Source organism: Artemia sp. Qi Xiang Cuo, chromosome 14 (assembly GCF_049724085.1).
Source record: "Artemia sp. Qi Xiang Cuo chromosome 14, ASM4972408v1, whole genome shotgun sequence".
Lineage (NCBI taxonomy): Eukaryota > Metazoa > Arthropoda > Branchiopoda > Anostraca > Artemiidae > Artemia > Artemia sp. Qi Xiang Cuo.
Genome location: NC_142807.1, coordinates 43,179,198 through 43,194,542, shown reverse-complemented (window position 1 = coordinate 43,194,542; position 15,345 = coordinate 43,179,198). Strand labels below are relative to the sequence as shown.

The following is a 15,345-nucleotide window of genomic DNA, read 5'->3' as shown; positions in this document are numbered from 1 at the left end:
ACCACGAACTGTTTAACACTGCTTCATGACGATTCTCTATTTTCAAAATAGTGTTACACGTCATCTTCTGAGAGCTTGTTCATGATGCCAGCGAATTTTTCTTTCACCGCATCAACCATTTTAAATCGTGCCCGAAAGAGCTCGGAGAGATCTATTGAAAATGGGCTTATCTTTAATTCTAGCCGAGTTATAAATTGTTCCAAAAGGGCTTTAAAAAGATTGTAAGACCCTTATCTTCTAAGTAACGAACAATTCGTGAATTTGGACATTTCATGTGAATTCCGATTGAAAAGTTAACTGGGAATCAATCTTTAAATTTCCGGTTTCTTAAATTCTGATTTGTGAGAAAGATTTTTTCATTGTGAGTTTTTCTTTTCATTTTGCTCTTCTGTAAAATTAGTAAGAAATAAAAGTCACACAGGGCCAGTTCGAAGGGTCTAGCACTGGGATGTATACTTTGCTAGAAACGTATAGACAAACAATACAATTTTGCGCCGGTTGTCTTAATGAAGAAGCCATAATTCATTGATACAAATAATGTTTTTCCTGATTTGTTCATGGAGGTTTGCAGGAACATCGAAGCAGTATTGCTGATGAACGGCAGCATTGCTGATGATCTTCAGGTATCTTGTTGAGGTACATAATTCCATGGATACAGAAGAAACTGTTCCGTAGACTACATTCTTCCGTCCTACCCTGTTCAAACCTTCTACTCTGGCCACCTCACTACAAGTGGACGAAGATTTTAATAAGTCATTACTTATAATCCCATTCAAGTTTGCTTTGGAGAGTCCAACTTTTGTTATACCTCTTAAGGGCTACTGAGAACTATTCTAGGGATGTAGTCTTTATCAATCTGGAGAATATACCCGTACCACCGAATTAACTGGTGTTTGTCCATCTGGAAGACATCACTGTTCTGCATTTGAATTTACTAATCGGTGAAGTTGGGCTCTTCCAGTTTGTGGACTGACGCTTAACTTCTGGATCATAACCGAAAAACCAAGATTTATCACATGCCATGAAGTTATCCAAAAAGTTTGGATCCTTCTGAAATGACAGTTTACTACAGTGTCAGTAGTGTCAGTTTACGAGCTTGTTTTTGTTCAAATGTGAGAGTTTTTCTCACTGATTTTGCATACGCTTTCTTAATATTACAACTTACGCAGTCTTTTGTTAATCATACTTTCAGCAATTGGACCAATAGTTTACCAATGGTCAGATCGGAGCAGAATACCGTTTGTTTTATTTTTATCTGTTGCTGACACGAAAGGTTGTCTTAACCGTGGGTTGTCTGCAACAGGTTTTCGGCCATCTTAGAAAGCCTTAGACCACTAAGACCCGCGTGTTCTAAACGTTTTTAAGTGTATATCTATTTTAACAAAAAATACTTTTTTGAACTTCAAGGAAAAATTCTTCCTCTGGGAACCTCTCGTTTAGATCAGTGTTTATGAGCTTGTTGCTCATACTGGGCCATGTTGAGCCAGCTGACGGGAAAAGCAAATATAAAACCAATGTAAATAGTGTTTTGTTTGCTAATCTGCTGATTCAACATTTCTGGGAAATAGCACCGGTCTGTCGATAGCCCGTTGAAGAAGAAGGGTTTTAATAACTTAATAATATAATCTAATACACATGATTTTGTGGGACGAATTGGTTTTATTAGTTTTGTTAACCCGTGTGGCTTTCCAAGGTCAAAACGAAGTCCCTATTGGTAGAAAAAAAATCTGCTAAAAACCACAATCTGTGGCTATTTCTCTACTTTATCAATTAGTAAAATCAGCCATTAATAAAATTGGTACTTGTGCACTAATTGGTACACACTGCTATAACTATCAAGGAAACCAGACACGAAACCTGCTAACGAGTATTTGCAATAGAGAAATGGAATGCACAGCGTGGTTTTCATTGCGTTTACAATATTTAAACTGTTGTTTTTTGCAGTTTAGGGGGGAGGGGGAAGGTACCTAGGTTAGGTTGGGTTAGGTTACGTATTTATTATGTGCTATGCTTTACCCCCCCCCCCCTAATGTGTAAATATATAGCCCAAATTTGTTTCTAAACTATTTGGTATTCACCCTATTTTATTTTTTTACTAGCATCAACCAAACTTGACTTCTTTCGTTTGTACCGTTTAGTGCACAAATACCATAAAGTCACTTAAATTTCTCCCTTTTGTTGGTCTTTGTTCGAAAAAAAATATTTGCTATCATTTTCCAAGTAAACTTCTAACTTTAACTGCAATTGATCAAAGCTGATCGCTGCAGGGAATGTGTTATGGTTTTTTATGGCCGCAACCCGCAACAGCGATGGAATAGTCCATTATTTGATTTTTCTTTTTTAGGTGGTCAAGACCCTCTTCCTGCTATTCCTAACTTTCAGCCACCTTTTCCAAGCGTTGGTGGAACCGGGTGAGTAGGCTTTATAAATATAACCTAAATGATTCGGTATTAAATCCTACTGCCGCCCCCGCCAAGGTAGCAGTGCATAGTATAGCGCATGTGTTCACTTTATGATTTAGTGAAATCACCATAATAAAAACTAGAAGCTAAATTGAATGGTATATATAAGAAGATATAAGGGGGATCAGGGAGGGGAATATCATATGATGTTGATCTGAAAATGGGAAAAATGACGTCCTAAAGAAGGGGATGAGGCACGAGAAACTAAGATCTTTAGGCTGTAATTATTGGGTTAATTTCGGAAAAGAGATCTTTCGGATAAATATTAGAGGATTATCTTCAATCCCCCCCTGCATGTATTCTTAGTTGTATGCTTACTTTTGCCTCTTCATACAAAATAGCTGTCACTAGAGGTTCCAGACGTAAAATAGAGGATCCTACTTAACCTTTTAAAACGCTTATTGACACCAAAATATCATCGGATACTAAACTTAATCAAAATGAATTCATGACAAAATTATAAAATGTAATTAAGGCGACTGCTACAGATATACCAATGGAGTATTAATAAAACAGACCAAGGGAAATGTAAAAAAGCACTAAATCTTTCAAAATAATTTCAAAGGCACGGTGAAGCATTTTTATAAGATCGTAACTTTGGTCAAGGGGATGCATACTGGTTTTTGTAAACGGGCCTGACATAGTGTCCTCATCTCTGTATCCGGTTTTATATCTGTGGTTCCGGTCCTGCCTCCTCCTCTAGCCTGGACAAAACGCAACACTTCGCCGCATTGCAGCCCATGCTTAGGAGGGCCGCCTCTCTCTCTCTATCAGAGTCCCAGTTACCTATTGCCTAATCCCTTGACTTCCGCCGTGTTTTACGAGTAGAATTTACATTGCCAGGTTCCTTGATTTCTAACTGCTCTTAAAATAATCATAAGAATGAAATTGAGAGCAGTTTTCAAGAGAAGAACTTCATTAGCTTCACTTCATTTTTCATATCAGTTTAGAAGTATATGAAAGTATTTGTCAGTTGAAAAGTTTAGTCTTCAATAAAACTTTTTTTTCATAAAAAAAGACGAAAATCGTTTTGGCTGCTGTTTAATTAGGCTATGTGTCTGTTGCACTCTGGCGTCTAAGCAAGGGCTTGAGTTCTGGGCCTCTCCTCGTTTTCTTGTCTGTTTCGACGATTTCACACCCATTAAAATCTGGCCCCCTCCCAAATGAATTTCTGAGTGCGTTTCCGCTTGTCATACAGATACTAAATTTCAATACAACACTTTAATCTTAGACAAAAGGCCGAGAATTCTGGAGTTTCCTCACAAGTTTTAGACCAAAATTTTTACTAGATTAATAGTTACGGATTGGGCCCATTTTCAATCTCATGGTAATCCTGATTCCAAAGTTGGGTCAATAAGATAAGCATCTATTTAAAGCTAGTGCGAACATAGTTACAGGATTATATCTATAACAAATTTCCTATTTAGCAAGTGAAGTTGCATTTATTCACTAGATCCGTTAATTCTGGTTAGTTTTAATCCATGAAATGTTATTTTTTTCACTCGCTAAGCAAAAATAATCTTCAATTAAAACGAAACTTGCCAACTGTGGGCCACTGCAGTGATGCAAAACTGAAAAAAAAGCGAAACAAACAAGTTTTTGGTAAAGCAAAGAATGGTAAATGCAACTATTTGAATTATTACGTATATCACTTAGAATATAGAATATAGTCTAGGGCTAAACGGAAAGCATGTCGTCCTCGTCTGGGGTGGAAGGACGTGATTAAGAAAGATTTAAAGGAAATGGGAACTTCGTGGGTGGGTGTAAAAAGGGAGGCTTTAAATAGATTGGGACGGAGGAGGAGCGTGCGTAGCTGTGTTGGCCTCGGGCGGCTTGGTGCTGCAGTGAATTGTTAGTAGTAGTAGTTAGTAGTATTTAGAATATATTAATTTTGGTCAAGCTCTTAGCTATTATGGAAATTACTTTAATTACTTGTATTTAAACGATGATATGCACTTCAAACATCCTTTATTCACTAGCAAATTAGTACACACATTTATAATTATATATATTTTTCCGGGTGTTGTTTTAAATAAAAAAAATTATTTTCGGCCCTGTAAAGCTTGTTATTATATTCATTTTTTTCCACATTGATGCTCGTTGGCGTCTTTGTCCTATGTCTTTCTTATTATACTTGATGTTATCACAATAATTTTGTGGCCTGTTTTTTTTCAAGACATGGAAATGCGAATTTGGCCCATCACGGTTTGTCCAGATGGTGTGAAATGCCGGATTTCTGGTCCAGTTACGAATCCATATTATCTCATTTTAATTTTAAATCCTTGTGAGAAGGTTTTCTTTTTCTAATGAGTCACTAATTTCAGCTTCATTTTATTTCTTATCTTTGAATTTGTGGAATTTCCCCTGATTTTAACGAGCATAAGATCGTAACCTAATGTTTGCCGCAAAAACTTTGTCAGTTCGGTTTCCTTTGAATTTTTCACACCGCTCTGTCCACGCATAGTCGGATTTTGTTGCGGATGTTAGGAAACAGTTTTCCGTATTTGATATTTTGAATAATTACCAAGAGTCCTTGAGTTTATTTACTCAGCGTTAATTACGACTTTTAAATGATTGCTCTGTGCTTGTTACACCAGAGTAAATAACAGAGGGCATTTTATATTGTAAATATTTAAAATTGTTTGAGTTGCTCTGCCTTTGGGGCAATTTGCGTGATTTTCGGCTTTATTTTACTTGCACTTCATAAAAACTATTTCGGGAAAACGTTAAAATTGTGGACGAAAATAACCAAAATTATCCTTAGATCAATTAAGAAATGGAATCTGATACAAATCCTCTTAACAGTACGCACCCTAGTGATCTGGTGATATTCACATTTTCCAGCTAATTTCGTAATCAGCCTCTTTTTTGTTCTCCAAAACTATTTTTGGGGCTTTCTTTATTTGTGCTCAGTTGGCGTCTCAGGAATTGATCTCTAGCATTATGTGACGCACCATTGGAAAATTATGAAATGAAATGACGAAACTGAGGGATTTGAAAAATGTGCATCGTCAAATTGACGTTTTCTGCCCACTTATATTTTTGTGGTAGTTTGTTTATGTTTTTTTTGCTAATCAGTTAACCATCTGCAGGAATTTATTTTGGAGGGAGGAGGGCTCAATTTTTCGGGCGCAAGCTCTTCAACAGTCCAGAAGACAGGAGACCTGTATAAAAAAGATAGAAAAGAAATACAGCAATTTGTACAAATCTGCACATTATTTGTTTGGGGGGGGGATAAGGGGCCAAGTGTTTCCTTCTTGCACTCAAACTTGTCAAAGGAATACTCCGGTTTTTATGTCAAGACCTTAATGAGTTTGCTTATAAGAGTCAGAAGCCCCCTCAAAATTTAATTTTGAGAGGAATGGTTAAATACGGCAAAAAAAAAAAACTACACATAAAAAGCCAATTATTTAGTTGTGAATGCCTTCGCCCATGGATGATGAGTTTCTGAGCACAGACACTTTCCTAATTCTGAGGTACATAAATATATATATATTTGCAAGCAGAAATATGAAACATTGACTTTCCTGTTTTTCTTTTATGTGTTGTAATTAGCAAGCTTGACCTCTACACAGTGCAAGTAGGCAGCTAGGAAGGCCAAAAGCGTATAACACAAAATTATGTAGTAGAATTAATTTGGTATAAACGGCACTTTTTGACCAAAATATCCGAAGAAGGAAGATTTTCTGATTTCTGTTCTGGTTATCCTCCAAAGACCAAGCTTACAATGCATACAGGGTAAGTAGTAGGAGGCACATGTTTATATGCCCTTACGCCAGACAATATACAATATCTGAGAAATTAAGTGTTTGCACCTTACTATGTTTTTTCAAAGATGTTTCCGCTTTGCTTCGCATCACTGTACTCTATCTTTTACGAGTCATTAAGACATTTTAGGAAATTCTTCAAAACCTGATCCATCATGAAGCTTAGGGTATCTAATGTTGCTACCAAAACCAGACTACCAAAGTCACCTTTTATGGATTACCGAAAAAGACGTGTGGGTACTTATGAAACCTAAATTGAAGCGTATTCCTCTTAAATCAGTTATAAAGACACCATTGTTTTCTTGGATGACTTGCTAAACTAGAATGGTAGTGATTGTCCCAAATTGAGGTATTCTAGTAGGATGAAAGCATGCATGTGAATTTGCCGATAGTATATGTCAATTAATACTGGTGGGAGGGCCGATGAGTGGTATTTACTTCACCAGCCCAAAAGAAGAACGCTTCTAAGCCCTGTCTCGTTCATGGCTTAGTTAAAAAAGTTAGCTTGTAGATTTTGAGGAGAATTCAAGTATCTCAACTTAGGTGAGTTAATGAATTGAGACCAAATAAAGATTCGGGACGAAATGTTGAACGGCTTAACTGTTTTAACTTTTTTTGAATTTGATTTAACAAATTGATTGGTAAAATCACCCCCCCCCCCCGCCTGAAATTCTTGACCGACTCATAAAAACGTAGCAAAAATGTATTTAAAGAAATTTGTGATGCATTTTTAAAGCTTTTTGTACCCCCTGAAAACTATCCTCCTCCCCCAAACAAAAACCTTGATATTCCCTTGCCCTTCTCCTATTATAGTCTTTTCTTCATACAAAAATGCTTCGCCATTTTCAGATGACATATCGGGCTATTTTGCTGAATTCTAATTATAGTAAAGTAATTAAAAAATAATTAATTATAACTCAAAGGCCTTTGCTGTATATTTTGTTATATAGTGCAAACAACTATATCCACATGAGTCTTTTGTTTTGGAGGGGGAGGGGGCTGAGCCTAAAATAAAAGGAATGAAATGCGGTAAAAGTATGAAAATCCAAGATATTATTAATAAGTTGATTTGAGGAGGGACATGGGTATAAAACTCCCAACACCCTGTGTGCCTGCGTCAATGCAAAATTGGAATTGCACCCAATACTTCTAAAGTAGGATTGCTGAAAACTCATCGCAACGTTGTCTTGGGGCCATTACCTTAGCCTACACTCTTTTGTCCCACCCTGTTCAAACCTTCTGCGCTGGCCACCTCACTACAAGTGGACGAAGATTTTAATAAAACATTACTCAAGTCTCATTCAAGTTTACTTTGGAGATTCCAGGTTTCGTTTTACCTCTTAAGGGCTACTTTAGGCCCGTTCTTTTGCACTAAGATCTTACATCTTTCTGCAAATATTTCCGTTCTTTTAACTCATCTTTGTTCTAAGATCTTACAGCTCACTGATGTTAGCAAAAAGTGTGAAAGACGCCATCTTTCTGCCATATTGAACAATGATTGACGAGAGAACTTTGATGATATACTCATCATTGTTCTCAGACCGTTAATAAGGGCCGAGTAATGAAGGACGTTCGCAAAAGAATGCCATACGATGTAAGATCTTAGTGCTAAGATTTCACTTTTAAGGATTCGATGTCAAAAGATACAAGATCTTAGCACATAGATGAGTAAAAGAACGGCCCTTTTGAGTTATTCTAGGATGTAGTCTTTATCAATCTGGAGAATATACCCGTACCACCGAATGACCTGGCCTTTGTCCATCTGCAAGACCTTGAAGACATTGAAGGTTTGATTACTACGCCGTTTTTAATTATCCACATATTGGGTGGTTAAAATCGGCTTCATCAAACAGTTCGTGGTAACGAACTGTAAGTAAGGAGCGACCCGGCTCCATAGTAACCAAAAATCTAGAAAACGGTATTTTGATGCAAATAGATACACCAAAAGAATCACATTTTAATGCTGATTTCAAATATATAAGTTTCATCAAGTTTAATCCCATCAAAAGTTAGGCGCCTGAGAAAATTTGGCTTATTTTCGAAAAAAGGGGGAAAGATACTCTAAAAGCTATAGAACCTTAATGAAAATCACACCATCATATTTCACGTATCAGAGAATCCTACTATAGAGGTTTGAAGCTTCTATCTACAAAAATGTGGAATTTTGCATTTTTTGCCAGAAGAAAGATCACGGGTGCGTGTTTGTTTGTTTTGTGTTTTTTCCCCCCCAGGGGTGATCGTATTGACCCAGTGGTCCTAGAACATCTCGGGAGGCCTCAATGGAATGGAAATTGAAAGTTCTAGTGCTCTTTTTAAGTGACCGAAAAAATGAAGGACAACTAGGCCCCCTCCCACGCTCATTTTTTTCCCAAAGTCACCTGATCAAAATTTTGAGATAGCCATTTTGTTCAGCATGTTCAAAAATATTATAAGTATGTCTTTTAGGATGACTTAATTCCCCGAAGTTCCCGAGGGGAGAGGGCTGAAAGTTATGAACTTTACCCAATGTTAACATATAGTATTGGTTATTTGGAAGTATACAGACGTTTTCAGGGGAGATTTTTCCTGGTAGTGGGGGGGTGGGTGGGTCGGGGGTTATGTGGGAGGATCTTTTCATGAAGGAAGTTTTCATGGGGGAAGGGACATTGCTATGAAGGGGACGCCGGACTTCCCAGCATTATTTAAAAAAAGATCAGAAATTTAATATAAAAAACAAGTATTTCAACTGCAACATCAAAAGTTTTTTATTGTTAAAAAAAAAGAGTTGTGAGAAAGTCAAACTTTAGCTTAAAGAAGGAGGCGTTGAGGAGGGGACAGCCCCTTTCATATACGGAATAATTTCTGTTCGTTTTAAGTTTTAACGTCGTTCCTTATTTTCAGTTAAAAAAACTTGTTTTTTTTATTTAATTTTTTAACGTTTTTGAATTAATTCTGGTTTTGATTTTGGCTCACCGTACATGAATAATTAAAACAACATTTGCATACTAATTTTACTTTTATTTGGTTAAATGGCTTTCTCGAAAATTGTTTAATTTTATTTACGAACGTTTCTATTTGTAATAAATATACGTAACTTACGTGACGAACTTCTATATTCATATATTTTTAATTCGTATATTAGGGGGCTCGCTCCCTAGTCAATACTTCGCTCTTTAAGCTAAAGTTCGAATTTTGTTCCAATTCTTTAAAAATGGCCCCTTAATCACAAAGGCCGTTACTTAGAATAAATATCTCTTATGAAAGTACTAAAGAATCTTTGGTTTAAAGAGCGAGGTATTGACTAGGGGGTGAACCCAATCATACACGTAATATAATCTGTTCGTTTTAAGTTTTGATGTTACTCCCTCTTTTCAGTTGGAAAACTTGTTTTTTTTATATTTAATTTCTGATCTTTTTTTTAAATAATGCTGGGAAATCCGCCCCCCCCCCCTTCATAGCAATGTCCCTTCCCCCATGAAAACTTCCTTCATGGAAAGATCCTCCCACATAACTCCCGACCCACCCACTCCCCTACTACCAGAAAAAATCCCTCCTGAAAACGTCTGTATACTTCCTAATAACCAATACTATATGTTAACATTGGGTAAAGTTCATAACTTTCAGCCCTCCCCCCGGGGACTTCGTGGGATTAATTCATCCTAAAGAACATAATTCTCATATTTTCAACCATGCTGAACAAAATGGCTATCTCAACATTTTTATCAGGTGACTTTGGGGAAAAATGAGCATGGGAGGGGGCCTATTAGCCCTCCATTTATTTGGTCACTTAAAAAGGGCACTAGAACTTTTAATTTCTGTTCCAATGAGTCCTCCCACGATATTTTAGGACCACTGGGTCGATACGATCACCCCTGGGAAAAAAAAACAAAAAACAAATAACACGCATCCGTGATCTTTCTTCTGGCAAAAAATGCGAAATTCCACATTTTTGTAGATAGGAGCTTGAAACCTCTACAGTAGGGTTCTCCGATACGCTGAATATGATTGTGTGATTTTCATTAAGGTTTTATAACTTTTAGGGGGTCTTTACCCAAGGGCGGATCCAGGATTTTTTTTCGGGGGGGGGGGGTTACTAATTTTTGACTTTTTTTGGGGGGGGGGAGGTTACTAATTTCTGACTCAGTTTTCGACTAATTATACTGATTTTTACCTAGGTTTTACTGATTTTCGACTTATTTTCGACTCGGTCAAAAATTTCGGGGGGGGGGGGTTCAAACCGGGTAAACCCCCTCCCTGGATACGGCCTTGTCTTTACCCCTTTTTTCGAAAATCAGCCAAATTTTCTCAGGCGCGTAACTTTTGATGGGTAGCCCTAAACTTGATGAAAGTTATATATTTGAAATCAGCATTGAAACTTGATTTTTTTTTATGTATCTAATGGTATCAAAATTCCGTTTTTTAGAGTTTCGGTTACCATTTAGCCGGGTCTCTCCTTACTTACAGTTCGTTACCACGAACTGTTTGATTCGCCGACTTTTTATTTTCTGGACGACTATCCACTCCCCAAACATAACGCCCCAAGAAAAATTATTACTGGTGTATTAAACGTACTCTTTTATATACTGCTAAAGCAGTCTAGTTTGGTTAATGCTAATGAAATAAAATAAAATAGGATGAATATATAATAGTTTATAAACAAATTTGGGCTATATATTTGCACATTAGGGTGGTGGGGGGGGGGTAAAGCATAATATATATTAAATACGTAACCTAACCTAACCTAGGTACCTTTTCCCCTTTAAACCCCAAAAAGCAGTCGTTTAAATATTGTAATTCATTGAGAAACCACGGCTTTGCAGTCATTTATGTATAGCGGTCTCCTGAGAATAACTTATTTGACGGGTTTTTCGGGACTGGTTTCCTTGTACAATACATAAAAGTTTTCGTATCACGCACCAGTACCGTTTTTTTCTTTGATTAACATTAGCATTAATTTTCTTCTCGAATAAATCGCAAAATGCAAAAAGTGAAATATCCGACTCTTGGTGTCCATCTCAGAATCGAAAACAATGAAACCATTGTCAGAAGTAATAACAGTAATTTTGTTTCCAAAATTGCATGGACACTGTCAATCAGAGGAACACGCGTCACTTCGCTTTGCAACGAGCTGGAACAAATTCGACACCGCGTGTCTCTGATTAGTCCAATTTTACGGTTTATAAAGGAACACGCTTATCTTGTGTTTTAAAAGTTACAGAATCATTATTTGTAACATAGCCGTTCTTTTTTCTAAGAACATACAGTGTTGCCAACAGAGGATGTCCTTGGGAAAACAGCCAATTTTATCCTCTTTTAGAAAATCACTTTTAATTTTTGCAGTCATGAAATGTAAATTGAGGGTTCGAATTATTGCTTTAAATTAGCTCTTTGATTTTTCTAGGGGTAGAACTTTTTATTTTTAGTTTTTTAGTTTCTTTAGAAGGCGAAGATATTTTCCATTTCTAAAGATTTACAAATTAACCTAAGATTAGATTCAATTGAATCTGGCTGGATATACATTTAAAACTTAATTTTAAGGGATTGATCCCTATAAAGTGCTCAGCATTACGGAATTTTATAATTAGATTTTGGAATATCAGTATAGAAATAAAATGGTTGTATTTGTATCTATGTCACCGGTTACCGATCGGTTACATCGGTTACCGATAAACTAGAAAGGTAACTAGCTGTAAACTAGATCTCTAATCAGGAAACAGTAGCCTAAGCTTTAAGCTGTAAACTGGAAAGTCATTTCACGAAAACTAAGTAAAGGGGAATTCAGGCCTACAGACTAAAATCGTACCATTTTCAGATAAATTGGCATACTTCAAAGGCTTTCTTTGTATGTTGTAGAATGACAGGAGTACCCTGGTCTCTCAAATGGCTTCTGTGTAAAACCAAACATGAAAATAATTATTTTTCCTACTACTGCTGCAAACAGTCTTCACTTCACATTTTGATTAGTGTTTTTAGTCTTCAAATCCTATGATTTATCCTGTGCCGAATCTCAGTTTCTACAGTTTTTGAGAGAATTACAAAATCATGATTTTTTTCATTTTAAAAGAAGGGAAATAAATGAAGATATAGAATTAATTCATAAGTTTTATTGTAAGTGTATTTTCTTTCGGTCTTTGCCTTTTTTACTGAACTTAGATCTTAAGTTCTGTAACTCTAGTTATATCCGTACTAGGTTTGGCTGTGGAAAAGCGGTGAAGTTTTTTTTTTACCCCTGTAGATCCTAGATCTTATCCTAGAAAGTATAACAGAATAATAATAATAATAATAATAATAAAAAAAATAAAAAATGCCAAGATGAGGAAGTCCATCCTTAACTTAAAATTCAATTTTTGTGTAGATACTAGGATTTGGTATTGGACATTCGAATTATTGGATGCTGTGACCAGCGTTGCCAACGAGGTATAGTTGTACCGTTTTTGGTACAATTTATGTCTTGGTACAATGCGGTGCAATTGAATTTTTTTGCTACAAACAGTTTTTCGGTACATTTGGGCTTTGGTTACTCTTTTAGAGACTGAAATCTGTTCGAATTTTAGTTTATCGAAAATTTTCTTCTTGCTACGGCAAATTTCAACCTGCTGTTCAAATGGTACAAATTAATATCTAGCGGAAAATTTTAGTCGGATAGCTGGTGCAGTTTATTTCAAAGCTTTAGCAACGCTGGCTGTGCCACATTTGGCGTTATAAGACAAACAAAATGGATGTTGCTTCAAAGAAAATTATAGTTTCTTTTTCTTTATGTTGATTCTTAATATTATTTTCTTTCCGTTGTTACTTGTATCGCGTAAAATCCTATTGTTCTTATTTATTTTGTAATTAGTGATAAAGGTAAAGTGAGGAAGTAATCCAGATGAATCCACAAGGACCACTAAACTAGTCTGTAAATTATCCCCAATAGTTTGAAAGATGTCTCCCATATCCCCCCTTTTTTCTGCCTTTTCAATCACTTCTAGTGGAGTATAATCTGTTGCTGCCATCAAAAAGGGTAAACTGGAAATATCATAGAACAGAAAGAAAAGTTAACAGACGAAGTTCAAAAGTTTCACAGTTAGTCCAAGGCTTTTATCCCAGGGAAATTATGTTAAGCAAAATGGAGGATATGATATGCATAACGACCCCTCAGAAGTGTGTCGAGGGTGGATTAATGGCCTCCAATTTTACGCCTATTTATAGCTTTGATTGGTTTCTGCTATTGAAGGGGCCCTTTTCATTGTTCAGCATTCAAGAAGTACGAATTTGACATAAAGGTTTGATTGACGCAGTTTTTAAATGCCTTGAGGAAAAACCCGTCTTTTTATTGTGTCGATGAGGAAGGGTCGATGAGAATAATTTCACCTGTGCATAAAGATAAAATTCGTCTCTCCACTTTAGATTGTGATTTACCATACTATCTTCGCAAAGGAATAGTAGTAAATAGTAAGCCGGGTAAAGATGTCTCTGTTAGTCCTAGTCAATTACTGCCAATTGGCGATTATTTCATATTTGAAGTGGGTGATTTCTAGGGTTGCCATACATCCCGTACAGAAGAGGGCTGTCACCATGTTGCTCTAACTTCCATGTTGCTTTTTGTCCCGTTTTCTGCTTGAGATACTCAACTACCGTAACAGACAGCCAACGCTGTCTCTTGCAATCACATATAAAATAAAACAAGAATCACAAAAAAATGTGTGATCATTAAAATTAAAACTAATGTGGTCCTAGATTCATTATTTCAGGGAAATTCAACGGGGACTGAAGAAAAACAACCCGAAACAAGGTGAACCATTCAGGTTCCGCGTGTTGTGTGATCTGTATCCTAAGGACTTGGGAATAAGATTTTCCTTACTACATTTCGGCTGTGATAATTAAAAGGGCGACATACGCCATTTTTGTAACTTTTCAGGAGAGCCAAAAACGGAAAAATGTTTGTCCGTGGTCTGCATGTCTCTTTTTAGACTTCAAAGTTTGTCCTCGTCCAAAAGTGGCGTGTGTCTCTTATTTAGCTTCGTAACGGTAAGAAATAGGGCAATTCTGACTGCACTATACGATTTCGGCTGTGATAAGTTTACCCATGACACATACATAAGTAATTTTCGATCAAAATGGCCCATGTTGCCATTTTAATTATCACAGTTGTCGGATGTGAGGTAGGTCAAAAGTGGTGTATGTCTCATTTTTATCTTCAAAATGGTACGAGATAGGACAATTCTGACTGCACCATTCGATTCCCCGTGCTACGGTTACCACCTACATATACATACCTTATTTTTGACCAAAATGGCATGTGTCGCCCTTTTAATTATTACAGCCGAGCTGCGATCCGTGTCCAAAAGTGGCGTACGTCTCTTTTTTGTCTTTGTAACGATACAAGATAGGAGAATTCTGACTTCACCATTCGATTCCTCGTGCTGGGTTTACCCATGACATACACATAACTCATTTTCGACCAAAATGGCATATGTCGCCCTTTTAATTATCACAGCCGATTTGACCAACCATATCTCTATTTTATTAACAAAGGCAAAAAAAATACGCTAATATAATTAATCAACGAAAAATCTTAAAATCTTGTAGAAAGGAAAATCTATTTCCAAGTCCTTAATATACAGATTACAATTAAACACTTGGAACCTGAATGACGCCACATTTGTTTTTGTGATTTCTGTTCGCTTTATGTTTGGCTTCATTGTTTGATTAATTTGTGTTCTTTTTATATTTCTTTTAGTTGTTCAAATTATTTTGCTGTCGATTCTAAACTCTGATGTCTTATATCAGTCTTTTTATGTTTGTTTTTAGCTTTAAATTCACTCTTTGTGAAAACCTGTGTATTTCAGTTTAATTTATGTTCCTTTCTTAATTGACATGGTATGTTTGTATTTTCACTATAGTAATGTTTTTAAAATAAGATTTGTTACAAGTTGTTGTTAATTAATAGTAGAAACGCGGTAGTAGTAATCGTGATGAGAGCAGCCGTAATAAAAGTAGCCATGGTAGGAGTAACCGAATTGAGTATTCAGGGTTGGAATAGGGATGAGAGAAGTAGTTGATGTAAAAGTAGCAGGGTAGTCCTGGAAGTGGTGGATCCAGAGGGGCGAGGAGGACGCGCGCCCCCTATCATAGTCTAACGTAGTGTAATTTAC

The 15,345-nt window shown here is 36.4% G+C and overlaps 1 protein-coding gene across 1 annotated transcript in view; it reads left to right on the top strand.

The window, feature by feature from the left end:
* LOC148944497 (tyrosine-protein kinase transmembrane receptor Ror-like) overlaps positions 1-15,345 on the top strand; it is a 184,506-nt gene that overhangs the window by 37,971 nt on the left and 131,190 nt on the right. The window contains 1 exon segment of the mRNA XM_089099944.1: positions 2,345-2,411. Coding sequence (XP_088956070.1) covers positions 2,345-2,411 — 67 coding nt within the window.